This window comes from Amphiura filiformis, chromosome 19, assembly GCF_039555335.1.
Source record: "Amphiura filiformis chromosome 19, Afil_fr2py, whole genome shotgun sequence".
Taxonomy (NCBI): Eukaryota; Metazoa; Echinodermata; class Ophiuroidea; order Amphilepidida; family Amphiuridae; genus Amphiura; species Amphiura filiformis.
Genome location: NC_092646.1, coordinates 37,374,034 through 37,398,536, shown reverse-complemented (window position 1 = coordinate 37,398,536; position 24,503 = coordinate 37,374,034). Strand labels below are relative to the sequence as shown.

Here is a 24,503-nt window from a genome sequence, read left to right as displayed (position 1 = left end):
CAGCATGCAACAAGAGTGTTTTTTTCAGAAAATTACGGTGTCGCCGAATCGATTCTATCACGCACGGAAATGACCGAAACTGACTGATGATCACGTCACCAGAGAAAATCCATGTAGTTTGCTTGCACGGAAGGTCATTAGTTCAAATCATCATCTAGACATGCTCCAGGAGACATGCAAATGCATGGAGTACAATACCAAACTAATGGGTATTGATCAAAGTAAATCCTCATGAATAACAATGTGAATTAAATGTCGGTAAAGGGAGTGAACAAAGTGAATGCGTTCGTTGTGGTTCCTTCTTATCTCTTTCTTCCATGGGTTGGTGTACCTTGCTCTTGTTTCAGTTGGTTGCATATTTAAGGGTATACGAGGTATTGTTGGTCAAAGCAGCCAGAAGAAAAAAAATTGATTTTCATTATCTGAATCAATATATTGAAAAATAACACTTTGGTGTTTTGCAAAAGTTCATTCATTCAACAAATCATATACTTTGAAAACTTGCTTAATTTATTGTTTTTAATGACTTATGCATGTTTTACAAAAGTGTTGTTGTTTCAGCCCTCTTTACAACATAACTCAAGAACCACAGGACCTACAAAAGTATATCTGTGATATTTGAATTCTTCTACACGCCGCTATGAATTGAACAATGCAATTTTTGCTAAAGCTCACTACCATCGCAAGATGCTGTGAACTACTTTTTTCTGCTGCTTCGACCAACAATACATCGTATAACATTAAGGTACTATCTTGTATCATTCCTTGCTCATTTGATTCATCATAACCTACTTTTTTGTTTTCATCATTTTAGAAGCCGTTTATCAGCCCAGACCGACTCAGCAGACAGCCTGCCATCAAGTCAGCCATCAGATGTAGAGACATTAAGTTCCTTATCAAGTGAATCTAGCATCAATATGCAGAGTTTGCTACTGGAAGCATACAGTAGTATAGGGGAGCCAGATGGACTCTATGGTTGTGGTGCAGGGAAAATGACAGATACTATGGCTAGGTGAGTGTTACCATTCAGCACTGAACTAAAGAAATAGCAAAATGGATTTTGAGGCTCTCTAAAATCATCATCATTATAAGGCCAAGTGAAAAAAATATGTGTCTATCGTCCCCGCCCTTTCCATTTTTTGCCGCTGCACCAATTATCTTGTTATTTAATAGAAAATGTAAAGAAAAATTTTAAAAATCTGAAAAAATTAAAAAAGCTCACACCTATTTGCAAGTGCAAGCTTTAAACTGCTACACATTTATATAACTCATACAAAGTTTCTTGTCATTTGATTGGCCAACTACTATTGATTATTTCTGCTATTTTTAGCGGCCAGCTACAAAAGAACTATTGAACTCACCATCCATGCAATATTTATTTTTCCATTGCACAGACGCGGAGCTACCATAGCAACGCTGTATTTTGTGGTGAACTTGTGTTTTTTAGTATTATGTGTGGCAAAATACTGACCCTGACTTTGCCAGCTGTTAAAATGTTAAGCACAAGCCCTGCTATTACCAATTAATGCCCTTTAACCTTTTACCAAAACTTGTAGATCAATTCAAATCTACCATACGGGTACAGTCAATGCCTTTACTTCAATTATGCAGCATCTTACAAGTTGTAGCATATAATACACACATTTTCCTGTTGATTGTGGAATAATCATTGAAAATTAAAAAATATGTAACCTTTTGGGTTATGTATATGAAGAAAACAAAGGTCATGACAGGATTAGAAACAGTCCCAAAGATAGTGAAAGTAAAAGGGGTTGAAATTGAGCAGGTTGAGGAATATGTATATCTTGGACAACGCTTCTCTCTTCAAGACAAAAACCAAGGATCTGAAATTTGTAGGAGAATTAAAGCCGGGTGGCAAGCCTTTGGAAGATACAGCCCCATTATGAAAGGCAATCTTCCAATATACCTTAAAAGAAAGGTGTACAACCAATGCATCCTCCCAGCTATTTCATATGGGGCAGAATCATGGAGTTTAACATCAAAAATGGAAAGAAAACTAGCAGCAGCCCAACACAACATGGAAAGAAGCATGTTAAACATCACCTACAAGGACAGGAAAACCAACAAATGGATCAGGGAGCAGACCCAAGTTCAAGACATCTTGGAAATCATCAAAAGCAGAAAATGGAACTGGGCCGCCCATATCAGCCGCAGACAAGACAATCGTTGGAGCTCAACACTCACACATTGGACACCTTATGGGAGGAAGCAAAATAGAGGGCGCCAATGGAAGCGATGGAGGGGACGAGCTGCAAAACTACTGGGGAGAAGTGAACTGGTACCATCAAGCACAAAACAGAGACACATGGAGACATCATGCTGAGACCTTCATCCTCCAGTGGATTGATAATGGCTGAAAAAGTAAAAAGTAAAAGTAACCCTTTTGGGTTGACTATCTGCTATTATAATCAAGAATAGGCACATCCAGTATTTATCACAATGTATATATGGTCTTACTCATTTCAGAATTCATACCTATGAACATGAGAGAAGTTGGGGTAAAGCTCTGGGTGCATACGACATCTACATGGCCACACCAGGAGGTATGACACCGGATGTTGGCATACTACAAGTAAGTTATAGGTTTTTATAGGTTAGCTATACAGCAGTTGTTGGGATAGTGCAAGTAACATTCGTTCCATTAACTGCCCAGAGGGCGCTTAAGTAAGTCATATTTACTGCCGGCTTATTATTTCCAATGTTTTGTATCATTTAAGTTGTATTTATAGGTTAGGCACCAGAAACAAATTGGTTCGATCTTTGGATCGACCGTTGATGCTGCTTCGATGCTTGTTATTAATGAATTATCAACTAATTAATCTGAATTAATGCTAAATTTATATTGCTTAATATCACTACAGGCACAAATTACTATTTAATCACAATTAAAAATAGTAAATGAATTGATTTCATGAATAATAATAAGGATCGACCAAGCATCGATGGTCGATCGAAAGATCGAACTAATTTGTTCCTATCGCCTTACTGATACTATAACACCAATTTTTGAGTGTCATGTAGTGTTTTAGATAGCCACCCATCATAAATATATGGAAGAAAATAGTTCCCTTCATCTCTGTTAAATGCCCCCCCCCTCTTCTTATCCAGATGACTTCCTTTATGTGTCCCCTCTTTCAGTTCTGTTCTCAAATGCCTCCATCTTGTTTTTGTGCAGCTACGTCTCCCATGTTTGTGAGGTCAAATTTGGGTCATTAATTTTATTCAAGTGAATGACAAGCAAACTTCAATTTCTAGCTCACACATTGGTGATGCCAATGGCTTCTGTTGGGTATCATCAGTAAAAAACAAACATAAAAAAACAAACTTTTGTTAACCCCATGAGAAGTACCTGCCCATTGGTCAAAAAGAAGTTTTCATTATCAATTGGACCAATCAGCAACATTGTTACAATAATTTCACCACACAAAAATATTGGGGTGAATTATTTGCAAAACTCCATTCTGATTGGTGATTTAAATGACCAATCAGAGACAATGTTACATCAGCAGGTAGTGCTCAGGGGTTAAAGCTTTGTGAAATACTTAAATTTTAAAAATCCCTGCATGTTTTGACTGAAGTTTCATAACAAATTTTATTGCTTATTCTCTTCAGGCGATGCAAAACTTCGGACTTGGTCATGTGCTGAACATTTACTTGCAAGGGCTAAGATCTTGTGATATGGCCTTTGACCTAGAGGTCACTGATTTCCAGTATGAGGCTGCATGGAAGAATGGAGTTTGGGATCTTGAACTTGAAGACAGGTAGTTGTTTTTGTTTTTTCAACTTATATGCCAGGGACGAGGAATGGAAATTCAAAGTTTTGAGGACAAAATGGTTTACATTTCTCACCTCACATTAGCTTAGATATTTTGTGATCCTTACATTTCTACATTAAAAATGTTCTGTTTTCCGTATGTAAAAACATTTGTAACAATCTCTATGGAGGCAAAGATTAGTCAAAGATTCACTTTTGCTATAATTTATTTGGTTGAAGATTCATGGCATCTACATTATACAAACTCATTGGGTCATGATTCACCCTATGGTTTTGTCCAGCAAGATAAAGATAAGAAGCATTTTCAATCAAAAACATGGAGAAGTCTTGAGGAGGGTAGGGTCAAGATTACCTTTGATTCCTGCAGTAATGTTTACTGATCTGTTCCTTTATTGGGCTATTCCATTTAAAATCCACACTACCCCTGCGAAAGATTTAGCTAAAGTCTTCCACAGAGGGAGTATATATTTCAAATAGAATAAACAATTGGGTAACTTCCATTTGAAATACTCACTCCAGTTGCGGAGTATGGGTTTCAAAATGATTAACTCTGACCAATTACATTTGAAAAACATTCTCCCCCTGTGGAAGCTATTTCCAAAATCTTCCACAGGGGTAGTGTAGATTTCAACTGGAATAGCCCATTTGTGCAGCCAAAATGATAATGAAATAATAACTAGACTTAGCTGTGGTCTAACCCACGAACACAGCCGTGTTGTGACCCCTAATGACCTTTGACCCCAAAATATATGAAAACGCCCATAGACATTGGCTAATGTCAATGCATGGGTGCACGTGGCACCACTTTGCTATTTTACTTGTGGCAGAAGGGGCATTTTGAAGGTTTTTCGTCTCAGACCGGAAGTGACCCTTAATGACATTTGACCCCAAATATACCACATATGAATTGGGTAACCACAATTCATGTGTGAACATACCGTTACTGTCCTATGTTTTTCTTATAAAATAAAATTTTTTGAAGGTTTTTCGTTTTATACCGGAAGTGACCCCTAATGACCTTTGACCTCAAACCAAAAAATATACATAAGGTAAACATAATTCATGTGTGCACATACCGTCACTCTCCTATGTTTTTCTTAGCTTATAAAATTTTTTGAAGGAATTTGGTTTTATACCGGAAGTGACCCCTTAATGACCTTTGACCTCAAATTTGTGTATGATTTATAGACACTGGGTAATAACAATACATGTGTGCAAGTAGCATTACTGTCCTGCGAAATTTGTGTACGATTCACAGACACTGGGTAAGAGCAATGCATGTGTGCAAGTTGCGTCACCGTTCTATGTAATTTGTGGGAGAAGTAGCATTTTGAAGGTATTTCGTTTTATACCGGAAGTGACCACTTAATGACCTTTGACCTCAAACAAAAAAATACCACATATACATTAGGTTAACATAATTCATATGTGCACATACCGTCACTCTTCTATGTTTTTCTTAGCTAACAAAATTTTTTGAAGGAATTTGGTTTTTTACCGGAAGTAACCCCTTAATGACCTTTGACCTCAAATTTGTGTATGATTTATAGACACTGGGTAATAACAATACATGTGTGCAAGTAGCATTACTGTCCTGCGAAATTTGTGGGAGAAGTAGCATTTTGAGTTGAAATCACGTTTTTGACCTCTGTGACCCCTACATGACCTTTGACCCCACGAGTTTCATGTGACATGTAGGGGCATGGTCAGTGATAGTTGTGACCAAGTTAGGTCAAAATCGGTGTAAGCATGTCAGTGCTAGAGCAAATGAAATGGTCGATAGAAGAAAGAAAGAACCTGTAAGAAAAAAGACACAGCCGTGACTAATGTCACGGCTGTGTAAATAATGAAAAGTTAATCATTTACTTATCTTTCTCAGGTCACAAGCCTTCAGTGGTTACCACAAGTCTATCTATACTGCCCTCACCAGCCTCAAAGATGCAGAATCGGATTCATTTGAAGTGGCCCTGCAACAAGCACGACAACACACCATAGAGAACCTGTGTCATGTCAGCATGGAGAGTGCACATAGTGTGTATCCACTTTTATCCAGGTTACAGGGCCTTGCTGACTTGGAAAGTTTTGCACCTTTGATACTGAGGTAACATGATAGATTATCACCTGTTATGATGACTATTAAATGCAATTTTATTCCAATCATCAATTTTTGCAGTTGTGGAAACACATTAAATGTTTAAAGAATTTAAAACTTTCTTAGACACATAATTACTGTATGGGGCATGATCAATCCACTTCCAAGTAGGGAAATTTTGAAATTTGATAATAATTATTGGTAATTTGTAGACATCATCACACTTACTAATAATGATGAAATCCGTGCATGTTTTGCATATTTAGACCCATATTTAGTAACATATATAATGTTCATTACCAAATATGAGTTCGAATTCAAAACTAGATATACACCATTTTCAAACTTTTTGTGTTAAGGTCACCAACATAATGCCCTAAAATGCTAGCTGTTATTCCGGGCTGTTATTTGACACACTAATTTTTAAAAAATCCATTGTAGTTTGTATATATTTAAAAATATGATCAATAAACCACATATTTTCTTATTATGCTCTGTTTGGGTAAATAAAGGCAGAGAGAGAGAGAGAAGAGAGAGAGCTGTGTAAGTACAGAAAAAAAGTCCTTTCATATGTTCTAATATACAGGCATTCGCAAACTTGTGGAGCGCCACAGCTAGGTTTACGATTGGTGTGCAGCACTCTTTGTTTGATTTTGAAATAAAAAGGTTTTTTTTTTTAATTGAAGTGTATTTAGGCCTATCTGTAATATTATGTCTTCTTGAAAAAAACAATAGTTGAAAACATGAACAAACTCATGCCAGGAGATCCTTCATATACCACTTTCAATGGCTAAACCCCACAGAGGCTTTAAGGCGGGACCCAGGACCCACCCATGAGACGCTACGCTCTATTTGGTTAGTGGCACTTTCATTTTTTTAATGTGCCACTATTTCTCGCCTACTTACAAATTTCAGCAACCAAACAGAATTGTCCAATGTACTAAGAAAGTGGAAGAAACAGCTACCCATTATGGAGAATGACTTTGAATTCTTAGAACCAACCCTTGCCCTCAGAACAGTATTACTGCAAACATTACTGGAGAAGAGCAACTCCAACCAACAAACGCAGGTGCTGCAAGGGCTTGTGGGACATCTACAGACCCAAGCTGAGATGGCCAGAAATGCCAAGCATTATCAGGTAGGTTGGCAATGTTGGAGCTATATATTAGACTTGGATTCTGTATGCCCGGGTGTATAATGGGCTATTCTATCTAAAATCCACACTATTTTGGAAATATCTTCCACAGGAGAAGTATGAAATTCAAATGGAATGAACACATTAGCAGCTCTATTTGAAACACACCCTCCCTCAGTGGAAGATTCAGGTTGAATCTTTCTCTGAGGGAGGGTGTATGAAATTCAAATGGAGCTGCTGATGTGTTCATTCCATTTGAAATGCATAATCTTGCACAGGGGTAGTGTGGGTTTTAAGGCAGCTGTGTACTCTAGACATTGTTTCTTTCGCAAAATTGAGTTTTTTTGATATGTTTGTACAGGGTGTATCAAAATGATTGGTACCCATCAGTTTTCACTGATTATGGACAGCACTGCCACATCAAAATGCAACATAGGATCCGCATAATTTGTTGATTAATGTCATAAACAGTTCATATTACAATAAAGTATGGCAATTTCTAGAAGATGCAATGTTGCATTTGGGAGAAGCAGGCTTTTCAATAAGCATCAAGATTGATGGGTACCAATCATTTTGATACAGCCTGTACTTTGTTATGTTTTTTATAAATACAAATAATGAAAATCCAGATTTGTAAACTCCAACTGCAATATTTTAAGGATTTTATTTCACTATTCCACTCGTGTTTGAAATTGAAAAGGAAAGAAAATCTTGTACCAGCAGAGTACACGCGCGCAAAAACGCATCGCGCAATTTGTTAACGCACAAATACGCGACGCTTATCTGCATGCGCGGCGCATCTTATGGAAACACCACGCACAAAAACCTAGTGGTCAAATGGCTCCGTTTTAGCTGATAAAATGTGGGTTTTTTCAAGTTCTTTCCCCCGATTTAAATATCAAGTTATGAATGGATTTCGCTGAAACTTCTCAAGGGGCCGTGGATTTACCCGATGTTTATGTAATGTAAGGTAGAAAAATAAAAACTGCCGCATTCTCCTGCGAGATTCGATGAAAGTGCAAAATGTGACCACTTTAAACTTCAACGGCCATTATTTCAATGTTCATTTTCTCGGTAAAATGACGATTTAGGTACACGATAACTCAATAAATACAGCATCTATAGGTAAGCAAATATGATCATCGTAAAAAGCATGATCGACTCAAGAAACGGTTTTCTCATTTTTTTATATTTTGGTCTATTTCCGATTTTACGCATCATTTTGTGAAATAGGCGTTTGTGAATTTTAAAAAGTTCAATTTGATGCCTTATATGGTCAATATCTCAAAAATTAAGGCCAATATCAAAAAAATTAAAAAAACGTTTTTTTGTTATGATGTACCTAACAAATATTGCCAAAAACTCACTTTTTTGTGATTTTCTTCATAATTGTTGTTTTTACCCCAAATCTGTATTTATATTAAGATTTATTTATGTCTTGCCTTCATAAAAATGTATACTTTTATATGTCATGCGCGAATAATTACAAAGTTATTGCACTTTTACTACATGCATGTCTGAGAGTGCACAGCCTCCTTAAATGGAATAGCCCAATGCTTGGGAAATTTGCTATATTGGAATGTCATGTGAGGAACAAAGTATTGTAACTGCAGAATTAGGTACAAGCCATAAGGGGAGTACTAATAAGTATCCTTTAGCATGAGGGTTATAATTAGCAGTCAAGTTAGCTCAATCGATAAGGCGTTCGACTGTGGTGCGAGAGGTTGCGGGTTCGAACCCTGGTGGTGCCTAATATGCTCACGATCTCGTGGAAAAATTGAGTTAGCTTGAAATTCTCCTGGACAAGGAACTCACTGCTAATTTGTCTTGCTGTAACCCGTACGAAACTCAGGGAGCTGATCCTGGTTGCGATGGTTATTTGTGGTATGTCTAGGGTGTGCGCTCTTGAAGCAGCAAAGTCCCTGAATTGTTGTTTAATGGTTTATGGAATGATGTGGGGCCATAGTGGTCAGCGACAACCTGTAAAGTGTGCTGAGGCTTGTGGATCAACGTCTAGGTGTTGTGCCTGTGCGTAGCGCACTATAAATCACTGCGCCTTTTTTTTTTTTTTAATAATAATTTGCACAGGTATTGTGTAACATGGGTAATCGGTAGCTTGGAATGTGTAGATGTACAAACAAGGCAGACTAGCCAGAGAGTTCTCTTATTAGCTAGTCTATTGCTACATGTATCACAAAAATTTGTGAAACCTTTTTGTTCATAATTTTTGTGGTAATGAAACTGTTGTGTGGTTCAAGAACCAACTTGTAATCCTGTCTCTTCTGTTGGCTTGTTTTTTGTTTGTTTTATTTCCATCATTCAGTCAAATAGTTTAAAATGTGTGGTACAATTTTTTTAATTTTCTACATATGCATGACTTTATATGATTACCAATAGATTGCAGAGAGAGCTATGACCAATCTACAACAACTCAATACACCAGGGCAACAGGACGATGAAAACCAACGATGGCATATAGAGAGTGCCAAGATATTCTGGTGCCGTGGTGAGAAAGAGTCGGCCATGCATATAGTGAAATCTCTGGTAGACAAGCTAGGCAAAGTAAGTGTTGTTGTAACTTTTGTACCGTATAACGACAAAAATGTTGATACCCCACTAGTTGTCTGGGTGAACATAGAGTGTACTTAAGTGTTTACAGTCCAAGGCCCATTCATTCACCAACTGGCCAAGTCCCACTAGTGGTGAGCGTGGCCATAGAGTGAACTCAAGTATTTCCGATCAAAGGCCCATTCATTCACCATTCTTATTCAGTGGTTGTTGGACAATCGCTTGATTCGTGAGTCGTCTATCAGGCCGTAGATGGCCCTCCGTCGTCATGAGTATCGTTAACACGTAACACACTTGTCAAGGCGCATGTATGTAGCGTGTTGAAGACATAGTGTGTCAAACATGCACACAATCGCAGTACATGGAGCTGAAGATGTGAAGTTTAAACAAGTTTCCTTCACTTAATTTTGCTATGAGATGATAACTTAAAATGATTACACTTAAAATGATAACAAGTTTAATTTTGCTTTCTATTTAAGTTTCCTTCAATTTAGAATAAGGGAAATTTTTATGACGGTAATTAAATTTTTGCTAAAAAATAGTTATTGAAATAATGTTTAATTGACTAAGAATGAGAATAAATGATCTGAATTTTTGTTCTTACTAATCCTCTACCATGTAATTGACGATAGGCAGGTCCAATATTTTATCATAGTGACAACCAGTATCTACTACTCAAATTTTTGGACCTGTCTGTCGTCTAAATTAGGCCCGACTTCACATGTAACTGTACATCATTATGCAATCAGCTTTTGTCATGGGCAGCAAAACGAACCACCATAATAGTTTGCGAATCGCAGACTAAATGGCTGCTATGCCAACTTGACCAAAGCAGAAGCTTCACAATCAATGCTTTTAGTCACAAAGACTAAAGCAACTTTCTGTTGTGCTTGTATTTCAGAATCAGCGAAGTTCGGTTAGAAGTAGCCTCTATCCTGAAGCCCTCACTGTGTATGGTAACTGGCTAGCGGAGACTTGTGCAGAGAGCCCAATTGTCATCACTGAAGGCTACTTGGAGAAGGTGAGAACTCTGCATTCAGGGTTGCTAACAAAATTTCAGCCCGAATCGCTGGTCAAATAATCAAAAAGTCACCAATTTTTCTCTTTACCATTGGTTTCTATGGGGCAGGAAACTATCGGAAGTCGCAGGAGCCAATGTTGAAAAGTCGCCCAATTAGAGGTTAATGACTGCGCATCAGTTGTTTTGAGGGCATTGTGAAATATCTAAACATTGTGCTTTGGAACCGAGGAATATTCCGAGGTCCAGAGCACAATGTTTAGATATTTCACAATACCCGAAAACTAACTGATGCAAAGTCATTAACTTCATTCATAACCGTCACTTTTCACTTTTTAAATTCAATTTACGGCAAATTTACTTCTTTTAAATTTGAAAACAAAATGTAATTTTAACTGTATCTTTTGTTTTCCCTGTAAAAAAAATCGAAAATAGCCCATTAGGGAAATACCGCTAGCAACCAATCACACTAGCGCGCAATCAGACGATGTCCAAATACAGCAGCCAGCGCCTGCGTAAATTGTTCGAATGCATAACACGTCACGTAACGCGGTCATTATACTTTTTCAATAACCTGCATTTACATTCGTGTATTTTAAAGTTATTATCTGTGATTGGATTAAACACATCGCATATATTAATGAGGTTATGAATTTGTTTTCTTAACCATTGGTTACTATGGGACAGGAAATTGTCATAAGTCGCAGGGAGAATTTTCAAAAGTCACCCAATTGGGCTACCAAATTGCGGGTTTGGCAACCCTGTCTGTATTTGCAAAATGTTTTCAGACATTTGAAGGTTTTTGACAATACCATGTGAGAGAAGATATTGTGTCCTTCCCAGAATCCTTTGCAACATGCGTGTCGTGATACATCACCCACAGAATTGGAGGAGAATTAGGACTCCATGCATACCGCCACATATAATCACGCCATCAGCTATGGGGAGAAAATTGGGGGTATTCGGATTCTTGCCAATGTTGCCCAGAGACAAACAAAGATTTTTCAGCTGATCAGCTGAATTTGGCTTTTTTGACTATTCAAATATACACATTTTTATTTAATTTCAGCCCAATTTTTGGTCTTTTTTGCTGTTTTTCAGTTTGTTTTCTTCTACTTCAGCTTTTTTCAAGCAAAGCCACTCTAATACCTGAAACAATTCTGGTTCTCCTCTTTAGCGTCTAGCAACCGATACGTTTTAATACGAAGTGTGTCAAATTACGCTTAGTATGCGATGTCGCTCTTGCATAACAATGAAACCGAATACCCCTAATTTTTGCTCCATGCCTGTATCAAGATGGCGCTTGAGTCCCAGTTCTCCTTCTCTAATTATGTGACATCACCTCTGTTCATCAAATGACACTTCTCTATTACTTTGCACAGGTTCCATTTGCTTTTAAGTTTAAACTGGCTAAACATGGGTCGATAGTTATGCAATAAACAAAATTTTCATTTCTTGATGTGCTCTCTTCATTGAGGTACCTTTGGTCACTATCAACCCACGATGCACTAGATAGCAGATCAGTACAGACAAATGAAATGGAAGCTATGCATTGTGGGAAGTGTCAGATATCTTCTCTGATGACAACTAGTATATCTCTAGTGTTTGGAAAAGTTTGCTAGAAGTCGCTAAAAATGAATTATTTTCAGAAAGGCAAAAAGAAATTGTTTGATTGTCCACAACCTCTCTGTTGAATTCCGGTCACTCGGAATTATTTATATTCTTTATACGAGTGGATATTTTTTTAATTTGGCCTAATATGTTGTTGCGTTATTATTCGTCTCAGGCAGTGGACATTTATGAAGCTCAGAATGACAGCAGCCGTCCAGCTATAGAAGCCTATCTCTCATTGGCTCGTTTTGCCGATACCCAGTACCAGAACATTGTGAACTACATGAAATCCAATGTGTATCAGGATAAGAAAGCTTTGCTGTTGAGATCTCAGAGAGACCTGGAAGCTGTCAGGGCAGTTGGGGAAACTGCCAATATATCAAGGTTAGAGAGCTATAAAGTAGCGGTGACAATGTTGCCATGAAGTTATATTACTAAGGTTCTATAGAGTTCCTTTCACTGTTTCGGAACCATGTTGCAAAATAAGGCCATGGGCCTTGAAATATAATGCTGTGTCAGATATAATCTTTGAACACGACAACAGTTTGAAATCGTCAAAAATATCAACAAACATGGCAAAGAACTAAGGGGGCTATCATTTTTTCCCCATATGGTTAGGGTGCGAGCTTCGTAATCGAAAGGTTGCGGGTTCGAGCCCACCACGTCCAGTGTGATGTATCCTTGAGCAACATAGCTTAATTCCAAAATGGGGAGCGGCTGGTAATTACAATCTAAGTCGCTGAGAGTACCTGTGCATCAGTTGCGGACTTGGTGAAGCGGAAATGATTCTGATATATCCTAATTTTATGGCAGCGGAATAATTGTTGAAGTATGCTGATAATTAGGTCATGCCTAGCTGAAGCGCACGTTAAATCAAACAACATTTATTTTATTTTTAACTTTCTCCATCATTGCAGATATGTTCGCACCTTACAAAAGCAAGGTGAAATAGATCAGGTAGAGGTTCTGTCTTTGGACGAAGATAAAAAGAACTTCTTACATAAAGCTGTTGACTGCTACCTTAGATGTTTAGCAGCAGGGGATCCTCAGCATGATATCAGGGTGTTCAGGCTGTGTTCATTATGGTTCAGCAACTCAGGAGATCGATATGTGAATAGCAAAATTGCAAAGGTAATTATACTTTATAAAAATATGAAAATGACTTCAAATTATCCCTCAGTGTCTGTTTTACCAATTCTTTCCAAAATTCTTGAATGCCTTGATTTATCAGGTACAGGTCATACTTTCATGTAGATTATCATAATATATTTAGGGATTCAATCATGTTTCACCGTTGTTCATCACCGTTAAACCACGCAGACGCGCCGGACCCGAGTTGTTAAACGGTGATGAACAACGGTGAAACATGATTTCAACAACGAAAAGAAGCTAAATATCGTATAATTCACGATTATTTTACGAGGAATGTCAGTTAATCATTGCCACTCAGCCTTACAAAAACTTCTATGATTTCATTTCATTTCATTTCAATTTTATTTATACACGGAAAAGCCCAGATCAGCCCTTGAGCTGGTCTTCCCTGGGGCCGTGTTGCTACATAAATATACATGTTTCATTACATCATTAATCAAGGATATTAAAAGTAAATGGAAATACAAAACAAGTATAAAAACTATATATGACAAAGTGATAAAATATAAATTAAACATACAAAGCAAGTACAATTGACAAAATAATACGGTAACTAAAAGCAAACATTTAGGCAAAGTTCAATTCATAATTACAGTAAAGCAATCTCCTGAACGCAGCAGATCTATCGCACAACTGTGCTTCAGCTGAGAGATCGCTCCATAGATGAGCACCCCTGTACGAAAGACTCGTTTCTTAAAGTTATTTGAAGGTAAAGGAACATCAACATTATTTGGATTACGCCTGAGATTATAATTATATTCCTTTTTCTCAAATAACATGCAAATATTATCAGGAAGTATGTTGTTTGTAACCCTGAACATGAACTCTGCCAAATGGATGTTTCTTATTTCAGCAAGTGTCAACCAGCTGAGTTGATTAAGAACTTCAGACCCTGATGTGTCCCAAGGAACATTGCAAATATATCTAGCAGCTCTTGCTTGCATTCGTTGCAACTTAATTGAATCTGTTTTGGTACAATTACCCCAAATTATATCACAATAATTGAAATGTGGTGCAACAATAGAGTTGTATATAAGCTTGAGAGCACTCATGGGAACTAATGACTTAGCCCTCCTAATCATAGAAATACTCCTGGCAGACTTCTTCAACAAATAATCAATATGATCATGCCAATTTAAATACTATCAATTATTACACCCAAGTGGGTGCAAGAGAAAACTCTTTCAATAATATCACCATTAATATGAACATTCAAAACATCATCATTAATTTTAGCCAATCTTTGTGGTGTTCCAAGCATAATAAATTTAGTCTTATTTACATTCAAACTTAGCTTATTATTGTCAAGCCACTGTTTCATTGAAGAAAGGTCATTATTAAGGTTATGTACAATATCAGCTGGGTTTTTGCCAGCACAGTAAATAATGGTATCATCAGCATACATGCTGATCTTAGTAAATTTAAGACAGTTTGGTAAATCATTAATGAAAACAATAAAAAGGCGAGGACCAAGTATTGAACCTTGAGGCACTCCGTAACTAATAAGATCAAAATCAGAAAGAGAACCATTAACAGATGTAGCTTGGGTTCTGTTTGAAAGATAACTACTGAACCAATCAATACTGTATTTGCTGATTCCATAACACTGCAATTTTTTGATCAAAATGGCATGGTTTACAGTATCAAATGCCTTTTTTAAATCAATCATTGATACACCAATAACATTACCATCATTTATATTGTCAAACCAATCTTCAGTTATTAAGGCAAGCGAAGTTGAAGTAGAATGTGAAGGGCGAAAACCAGATTGGTAAGGAGAGATCAAATTGTTAGAGTCTAAATAACTATAGAGTTGATCAAAATAGCCCTTTCAATAATTTTCGATACAACTGGTAAAATAGAGATAGGCCTGTAATTGTTTGGATCAGAATGCTGGCCACTCTTGTAGATAGGTGTGACTTTTGCTTTTTTCCAATTTGTTGGAAATTTGCACGTCATGATAGAATAATTTATTATGTGAGTCAAAATAGGTGCAATTACATACGCTCCTGCCTTTAAAAGTCTTGCAGGGATCTCATCAAAACCAGTGGCTTTGTTGGTAGGAAGATTACATAATTGTTCAATAACATATTCAACAGTCACTGGAATTATATCAAAGGAGAGATCATTGGAAGAATCATTAACATTATTATCAATATTTCTACAAGCATCATGAATATCAACAGGTCCAAGTTTGGCAGCAAGATTAGATCCAACACATGTGAAGAACTTGTTTAATTCATTTGAAATGAGCTTTGGTTCTGTTATATCCCGATCTTCATTTCGAATACAATTTATTTTAGAAGATGATTTCCTAGAAGGAACAATATAACGCAGTTGTTTCCATGTTTTCTTTGTATTACCTTTACAAGCAGCAAGAGAATCTGTAAGATATGTACGCTTACTTTTCCTAATTGCACTGGTAACTTTATTTTTTAGACAACGAAAATTGGCCCAGTCCGTATAATTATTGGACTTTACAGCTTTTAATTTAGCCATGTCACGCTTATTCATCAATTCACTAATTTCGGGTGTTAACCATGGGCTTAAATTTTGTCTAACTCTTCTCTGCTTCAGAGGTGCATGGTTATTTGCAACATTCAGAAAAATATACTCAAATTCATCTAAAGCTAAGTCAGCATCAGCAGCTTCATATACTGAGGCCAAGGAAACACTACTGAGCTGATTTACAAAAGAATACATGTCAAAGTTTTTATATGACCTAGATTTGACAAATTTATGACCTTGACTGACATTTTTATCTTTGCCTCTTATACCATAGATAAGTGAATGGTCACTAATACCATTATGAACTACTCCAGAATGAGTCACATTACTAGCATTAGATGTATAAATATGATCAATAAGGGTTTTAGACTTTGGAGTGATTCTAGTGGCCTCTTTAATCAATTGACTTAAATCATATGAAGAGCACATCTCAATTAACCTCTTTGTATAACAATGGGGATCATCAGAGATCAGATCACAATTGAGGTCTCCCATGAGGAAATAGTCCTTATCCTCAGAATCAACTTGAGAAATAATATTATCAATGTGATTAAAGAGCTCAATAGAAGTGTTTGGCACTCTATACCAGTAAATAATAACATAAGGTTTACATAATGCTGTGGCATGATTTCAAGACAAATAATTTCAAGTTCACTATGTGTGAGATCGTGGCGAATATTATAATTTATACAATTCTTAACATAAACAGCCACTCCACCGCCACTTCTGTATCGATCTGCACGATAAATTGAGAAATCATCAAGTGAAATTTCATTATCAGAAAAAGTATAATCTAAACGGGTTTCACAGACACCGATTATATCAACATTATTTTTGAATGCAAAATGACGGATCTCATCAATATACTTAGGCAGACTGCAGACGTTGAGGTGAATTATTTTAGTACCTTTCACATCAGGAATATGTTTCATATTAGAACTAAACTCATTGACATTAATAAAATTTTCACAAGAATTACTTAGCGATGTGTTTGGTATACAAAGATTAGAGGTACTGCTACTGTAAGATGACATACTGTCAATTGAAGTATCAACATTACTTACAACATTACTTTCATCAGTATTATGATCATGAGTTGATAAATTGGTCTTGGTACTAGAGCAAGTATAATCAGAGAAAGTAAATGTACCAACATTATTTTGAAAAGACATGCTAGTTTTATCAATATCATAGGATTTAAAATCAGAAGTACCATGATTGTGACAGGCAATATTTGAAACATTTTCAACATTACCATTATAGCATGAGTTGACAATCTACATGTATCAGAAGAAGTAGCAGTGCCAATACTCGTGTCAGCAGATATACTATCAACATTATTTGAAACATTTTCAGCAATACTATGATCATGACTAGACAAATTGGCATCTAAAGTTATATTATGAACATTTATATCATTACAAGAACTTGAACAATTTGTGTTTGAAGAGTCATATCATAATTATGAGTCACACACTTTGAAGATGTTATTAGCCTTTTTTCAACATAGTGACATCCTGTTGAAAATGGACTTGTTGCATCTTGTGTAGATAATCAATATAATTTTTGGCAAGCACAATAAGTCCCTTTGAGTTTATGTGAATTCCATCAGAGGTAGACAAGTGATGAAGTTTCAAATTTGAATTATCAATGAAGGTCCATCCTTTCATAAGGCACAAGTGCGTGATTCCGAGGTTGATGATGTTACCAATAGAATGTCTTGTCATCTTCAATTGGACAGTCAGACCCGAGTAAGCGATATGACAACCCTTTCTTGCGATGAGTTCACCAAGCTGTTGAAGCATGTTCATACATAATTCAGGTTGTTGCTTATCTATAGTGTTTGTACCAAGATGGATGATCACAATATCAGGGTTGACAACATGTAAAATAGATGGTGCAAATTGAAGCCACATTTCAGGGTGCTACCTGGTAGGCTATAGTTCATAACGTGGAACTGACGTGACAATTTTCTACCGATAAGTCCTTTAGGAATTGAATCGCCGATGATAAGTGCAACTTTCCTTTTCCGTAATGGTGGTTGTTGCTGCGGTTGCTTTGTAGAAGATTTCTGCGATTGTGTTGGAGCTGTAGCAGATGACTTCTGTGTTTGAGTAGTTGTTGTAGCTGTGGATAATTTCTGTAATTTCACTCGAGCTGCAGCTGTAGATGAGACAGGGGGTTTGTTGTTTAACTTGTTTGGTTTTGATTTAGCTGCTTCGGCAAAACTTTTTGCTGTAGAGTCGTTTCTTGTTCCCTTGGGATGAGGACGCTCCTTTGGTCGCACTGAAGCAGAACTATTGTACAAGGGTATGGCAAGGGTTGGGTGGGGGGCCTGTTGGGAGGTTGAGGAGTCTTCAGTTGCATGGACAAGTTCCTCTATGCACAGAATATCGAACTTGTTTCTTAGGTGCACAGGGGTTGAAGGTCTTCTTTCAGGAAAAGCTTCAGGCACGGAAGCCGACTTCCTGGGTTGCATGAAAAGTTGATCATGTGTTTTAGTTTTTAGAGTTTCTTGCTGCACTTCTAGAACAGCATTCCTGTCAGAAAGTTCTCTGTAAGAAGATGAAAGCTGAACATACTGAAGTTCTTAGTTCTCTGTACTCTGCTAACTGTGTGCGTAAATCATTATTTGCATCTTGAAGGCGTTTTACCTCATCACATAGTTTGGCTTCATTGTCTTTATATATTTTCCTTAATTTAATGGTTGTATCACCAGATGCTGTTGTTTGGGTATATGCTTGCTGGTAGTACATTTAGTTGTGGTTTGAGTTGAGACAGTTTCTGTTTTTGGTTGACTTGATGATTGAGTGTTGGGAAATCCTCACAGTTTAAAGAGAAATTCAGAATTGAGTTAGATGAGGCAGATTTCTTGGTAGAGCTGAGTTGAGCTGGTGTTGAAGTGATGGGATTAGATACTGCTAGTTCATTGTCAACTATGAGACAGTGTCCAATCGCAGGAAGGACAGTATTAACCCAGGCTGCATGTAGAGAACCTTGCACTGACACTGCACAGGTTGAAGAATAGCAAGTGATGGTAACTACATGCATAGAGTTAGGCATTGCAGCCCTGTATATTAGTCCATATTTCCTGTGATCTTGTGGGGCACCATATCTTGCGCACAGTTCATAATTGAACTGATCAAAGATGTCAGGGTTTACTGCTATGGTTGTCGACATGGTTTTTGGTTGTATTTCCCACAGTGAATTTTCAAATATATCATTGTTAGTGAAGCCATTGAAAGTTCCATTGTATGATTGCCATAAAGGGGTGACCACACCCTTTGTTACAGAAGATAAGTCCATTATGAATTGGGAGGAAGTTCAGTCAGAAGAAAATCAATAATCAATATCACTGGTCCAATGCAGTCCAATATAGTTTAAAAACAACAGCAGAAATTCAGATAAAATATCACAAAATACATGAAAATGATGATGAAATCCATAAAACAAAGTAGCTCAAAATGATCCTGGCATTAAGATGCTCACATAGGTATAAAATTCATACAGTAATTCAAAGCAAAAAACAGTATAATCCATTAACATTTGGGAGCTGATGTGGAGCACTGCTCACTCTCTCATGCTCTTTTGATATCAGCAATAAAACTACAGACAGTGTTGCCAAAACTTTTCAGCGTCAAGGCGCGGCGCATTGACTCGCCAGGCCGCGGTAAAGGATTCTCAAGTAGCCCAATTTTTTGAGCTTCCAAAAAAGCGCCCAATACCGGATATTTGGGCGGATTTACCCGATTTAGAACGCAAAACACCCAATTGGGTGGAAAAGCACTTGACTTTGAAACTTCCGGTACTTACTGGGAAGTTACTGACCGATCAATAAATGGTCACAAAACCCATTGTAATTTCAATTTGGAGCTTCAAAGACTCAAAACCTTTATAAATCGGCTAAATGGAAAGGAAAATACATCAAATTAGTGCCGCTGCCTGAGACTGGCAAAAGTAGCCCAATTTTAGACAAGTAGCGGCATGCTTTTTTGAGTAGCGGCAAGTGATCGCCAAGTAGCCCAATTGTGCGCCTAAGGCGCGGCGTCACGGCAGTGTTTAGCCGCTACCTGAAAAATACTGAATTCAACTTGTAAGCTGGCATACGCACAAAGGTTCCAGGCATGACGAATTTTACGCGCTCTCGCGTAACGCCTAGTCTCGTTCGCGTATACGCTACAGTAAAAGTGTGGGTTCATCACGGTTTAACAACGGTTGGCTCCTGTACAAAGGTATATGAAGAGTTGTTGAATATACTGTAATGAAAGTAACGGGCGCCTCTTTAATAGGCCTGGCAAGTGAAGTATGTGACCTCCAAAGTCTGTATTTGAGAAATACAGAAAAATATAAATTTCACAGACGATAATATCACGAGTATGTTTAGCACACGTCTGCTCTAGCCAAAAGCAATTCGAACAGTGAACAATTTTGTTGCTCGCAAGAATGCCTCGAGCTGATTGGCCTAGAAAAATTGGGGCGATGACGTTCTAAAAGCTGATTGGGCAATAATTGTTATGACGAATTAAGTGTTTTTATGATTGAAAATTCCTGGTAATCCAAGTAATTAGTAATTCTTTAAATTGCTTTTATTTCTAACTATAATTTTACTAATTCTTTAATAATCTTTAAAACTGGCCTAGTTTCCAAAACTGGGGAGAAACTGCTTTCTTATGAATATAATAATTTAATGTGAAACAAAGTATTACTTAATTAGCACTGTTATTTGGGAAACCCTCATTGAATGTGAAGAAGTCACGACTTACTAAAATGACGATAATGGCGTCTTTTCCAAAAGTAAACATTGAAATTTGGCAGGAATTTTAAAACAATGGTTGCACCTCCAAAATTGGGCACCATATCAGCAGAAACCTGAATTGCTGAGGAATATAAATATAGAAAATCTAAGAATTTGAACCATGTTTTATACTGGAAATGGACCGAAATGTCAGCCGATCCATGAGGTAAAATTGGCGTATTTTGTGCCGATAGAACCCCATTTTCCTTGGATCGGACTGTTTACGTGGACAATTTAGCTTCGTACATGCATGGAAATTAAATAAACGATGCAGTTTTTGGCATCAATTTGGGCCAGGAAGTCCTGACATTGCATGAAGGAAATTCCAATAAACGAATACAATGCGATGACATAATAAATTTGGTAAGCTTAAAAATCTAGATTGAGGCCTACAGCTCCTCCCGTTTCAATACAAATATCAGTATGGTTTTAGGAAGAATCACAGTACATACAAAACACTGACAATTTTACTGCTGGTGTCGTTTTAGATTTATCAAAGGTCTTTGATACTGTTTCGCGATTTTCAACACAGAAGACTTTTGTGTGTTGCAGAAGACTTTTGTGGGTTGATATTTTTGTGAATTTATGTGATACCAATGTTTTCAAATGACAAAATGTCATATTCATGTGTTGATAAATTTGCTATATAACCTCTTTTAATGAAATTTGCGAAAATGAAACCCCAGCAAATCATAATGGTTTAAGAGCTATAGCACTTCATTGGTTTTAAGATTATTTGAGCTATAGAAAACAATTTGTTCATTATAATTGCATACCATCTCAACAGAAAAATATCTGTGGAGTGCCTCAAGGTTCAATACTTGGGCCACAACTTTTTATTCTGAATGATAATCACCTTGTTACTAACTCACATGATGTTGTTCCTTTTGCTGATGATACTAATCATGTGGGTGGTTATGAGAAAATAAATTGTACTTTCAAATGTAAAAAATATGCCATGAACATAAACTGGCCTCAAAAAGAAACTTATAATTTTTCACAAGGTCATTTTTTTAAATCCTCTCCATAAAAATGAAGAAAAATTTCACACAGGATTACTTTAATACTCTACTCTAAACACATGTCAGTAACCAAGCAGTTGTCCAACTGACACAGCAGCAAAATGCACTGACATGGAACACCTTCCTGGACCAAAATTCACAGCCCAACAGATTTCTTTTGTTGGGTTTCAATTATTTGCCTGTACATGAACAAAAATTACACACAGGATAACTTCAATACTCTACTCTAAACACATGTCAGTAACCAAGCAGCTGTCCAACTGACACAACAGTAAAATGCACTGACACGGAACAGCTTCCGGGACCATATTCTTCAGGGTTACTTACATCCCTGCATGACTTGCATCCGAAAAGGAATTGGTCATGCGTTTTTGTTTGTTTTTTCTTTTTTTGTTTGACATTGTTTCCATTTTATCATCCATGTCACAGGAGGGTGCTGACACAATAGAATCCCACAAGTACCTCCCATTGCTGTACCAACTGGCAGCAAGAATGACCACAAAAACACAGGATAGGGAAGATTTTCACCAAGTACTCAATAAGGTAATTGCCTGCAAAGGGCTATTCCAGTTGATATACATACACCCCCTATGGAAGACATGACCTTTTTTTAATCTCACACACAAGGAGTAAAGATTTTAAATGGAGTCACCCATTCAGGTAACACCATTTGAAATTCACACACCCTGTGTGGCAGGTTAAGGTTTTGACCTCCATAAGGGGTATATGCATTTCAACTGGAATAGCCCAGTAGATTTCACTGCTGCCTAGCTACTTTGTAGCTACTCTATAGAGTGCCAGTGCAGCACCAATCCTGTGTTCGTCGAACCATTCAAAGCGAGGACAAGATATAGTTTCCCACATTCAAAGTGAGGACATTTTGGCATAATGAGGACAAAATCACAGTCCTTGCTTGGTAAATAGGTGGACTGGATGACACTCTTTCTGTAAGGGGTATAGGGGTTATTTACTCTATTTGTATGTGCTAGGCCTATTTAGAGATAGATGAAAAAATGTCCTCACTGTGTGAAACTCACTCTTGTCCTCGAATACAGGGACAGACACACAATACAAGTCCTCGCTTCGAATGCCCGCGCACATAGGGGTGTAAGGGTGTGTGTACTGAACGTACATGTGGTTCTGGTATGTGTCGAGTATAGGCCGAGAGTTACCTCATAATTTTATTATTTTGATAGTTGGTTGTAAAACAGATTAGAAAATGGTTTTTTTTCCAAAATTAGAATGTATAACTTGAAATTAGTCTTTGTATATACAAGTCTTTGGGCTTGATTGGCATAGTATACAAAAAACACCATAAAATGCATTTTTTTTAAAAAATGACGTAATATTAAAATTTGACTTTTATTGCCAATTAGAACTAACTAAAAGATTAGGATTTAGCTGTTTCATTTGGCAAAACAGTATAACTTTTTTAATCCAAAAAAAACTATAGTGCTGTAGTTTTCTGGAATTGGGAGTAACTCTTATCGTGATCCAAATATTTTTGGATGTCAGCAGTGATCATTCTAATATTTCCTCTTCCTCCACACAGTTAATTGAGAAGTGTGCAGTAGAGCATCCTCATCATGTGCTGCCTATAATACTTGCCTTAGCCAACGCAAACAAAGATGCCATCATCAACGCTCCAAAGAAAGGTCGTCTTGCACGGACAGGAGGGGACTCGAGCCATGCAGACGAGGTAAGAGGAAATTATTGCCATTTACATCAGGTTTTTCCGGGCGGGGGGCAATTTTGTAAAAGTGGACTAAACAGTACCAGGACTGTGCACTACATGTACAGGTATGGGTCTGTTTACAATGGACTGGCAGCTTGATATTCCCTCCAAAGGACGGGGTACTCTCCTTACTCAATATTGTTGAATTAAGTAGAGCATCAATACGTCAACCAAATTGATGGTCGTCCACCAGAACTGACGGTTTAACTGCATTCTATCATTCTGAATTATAAAAACCAGGCAGCCCTGATTTGGTAAAATGATATAACTGGACATTTTGAGATAAATCCATCATATCTTGGGTCATGATAGGGCGCTCTATCCGTTGGTGATATCGTCAAATTACGACCATACTCTTCATTATGTACAATACTATCTTGACACTTTGTCACTTTCTGTGTATTTAATGTGGTAAAGTTAGATCATTTTACCTCATTAGCCAAGATCCTCTGGAAGGAGCCAGACAAACCATAATACATTAATGATAACACAGGAAAACAATCTACATTTAGGTAGATTATTTTACCATATTAATGAGTCTTGTTGTGTTAATTTGTGTTACGAAGTAAATCAATGTAAAACAATCCAACTTCCTAAAAGTGGTTGTTATCTCAAAATTACTCAACCAAATTTGCCAATTTTTTGCAAGTAGTAAGATTTTTATATTTTCTTAGATATCAAATGTGATTATTAATTTAGTTGATGAAAAAAGAAAAACATCAAGTATTATTCAAAGTCATATTCAAGAGTCAGCCAGGGTGCTGGCAGCTGAGTTTTGACACAATCTCTTACATCAATTGAAGAGTGCAGACTTGAGACATACGTTTAAAAAAAAATCATTTTGTGCTGATATGACATATATAATTACACCGCACTCTATCTCTCCTCTAGGATCGTATGGAAGCAGCCCAGATGATGTTAGAGCGCCTCCAAAGTTCAAGATGTGGTCGTATTTTGTCTTCCATGGAGAAATTGTCAGATGCATACATCAAGCTAGCATACTGGGATGTGTCACAATATAAGAAAGAAACTAGTAAGTTTGGCCAAGTTATACTCAGTGTCAAAGAGTAC

At 37.1% G+C, this 24,503-nt stretch overlaps 1 protein-coding gene across 1 annotated transcript in view; it reads left to right on the top strand.

The window, feature by feature from the left end:
• The window catches only part of LOC140141622 (serine-protein kinase ATM-like), a 128,796-nt gene that overhangs the window by 95,121 nt on the left and 9,172 nt on the right, over positions 1 to 24,503 (top strand). Inside the window, exons 43-54 of the mRNA XM_072163533.1 lie at positions 815 to 1,012; positions 2,488 to 2,593; positions 3,634 to 3,782; positions 5,676 to 5,897; positions 6,804 to 7,026; positions 9,421 to 9,585; positions 10,493 to 10,612; positions 12,396 to 12,604; positions 13,138 to 13,351; positions 22,127 to 22,240; positions 23,250 to 23,396; positions 24,324 to 24,465. Coding sequence (XP_072019634.1) covers positions 815 to 1,012; positions 2,488 to 2,593; positions 3,634 to 3,782; positions 5,676 to 5,897; positions 6,804 to 7,026; positions 9,421 to 9,585; positions 10,493 to 10,612; positions 12,396 to 12,604; positions 13,138 to 13,351; positions 22,127 to 22,240; positions 23,250 to 23,396; positions 24,324 to 24,465 — 2,009 coding nt within the window. The remainder of the gene's footprint in view (positions 1 to 814; positions 1,013 to 2,487; positions 2,594 to 3,633; positions 3,783 to 5,675; positions 5,898 to 6,803; positions 7,027 to 9,420; positions 9,586 to 10,492; positions 10,613 to 12,395; positions 12,605 to 13,137; positions 13,352 to 22,126; positions 22,241 to 23,249; positions 23,397 to 24,323; positions 24,466 to 24,503) is intronic.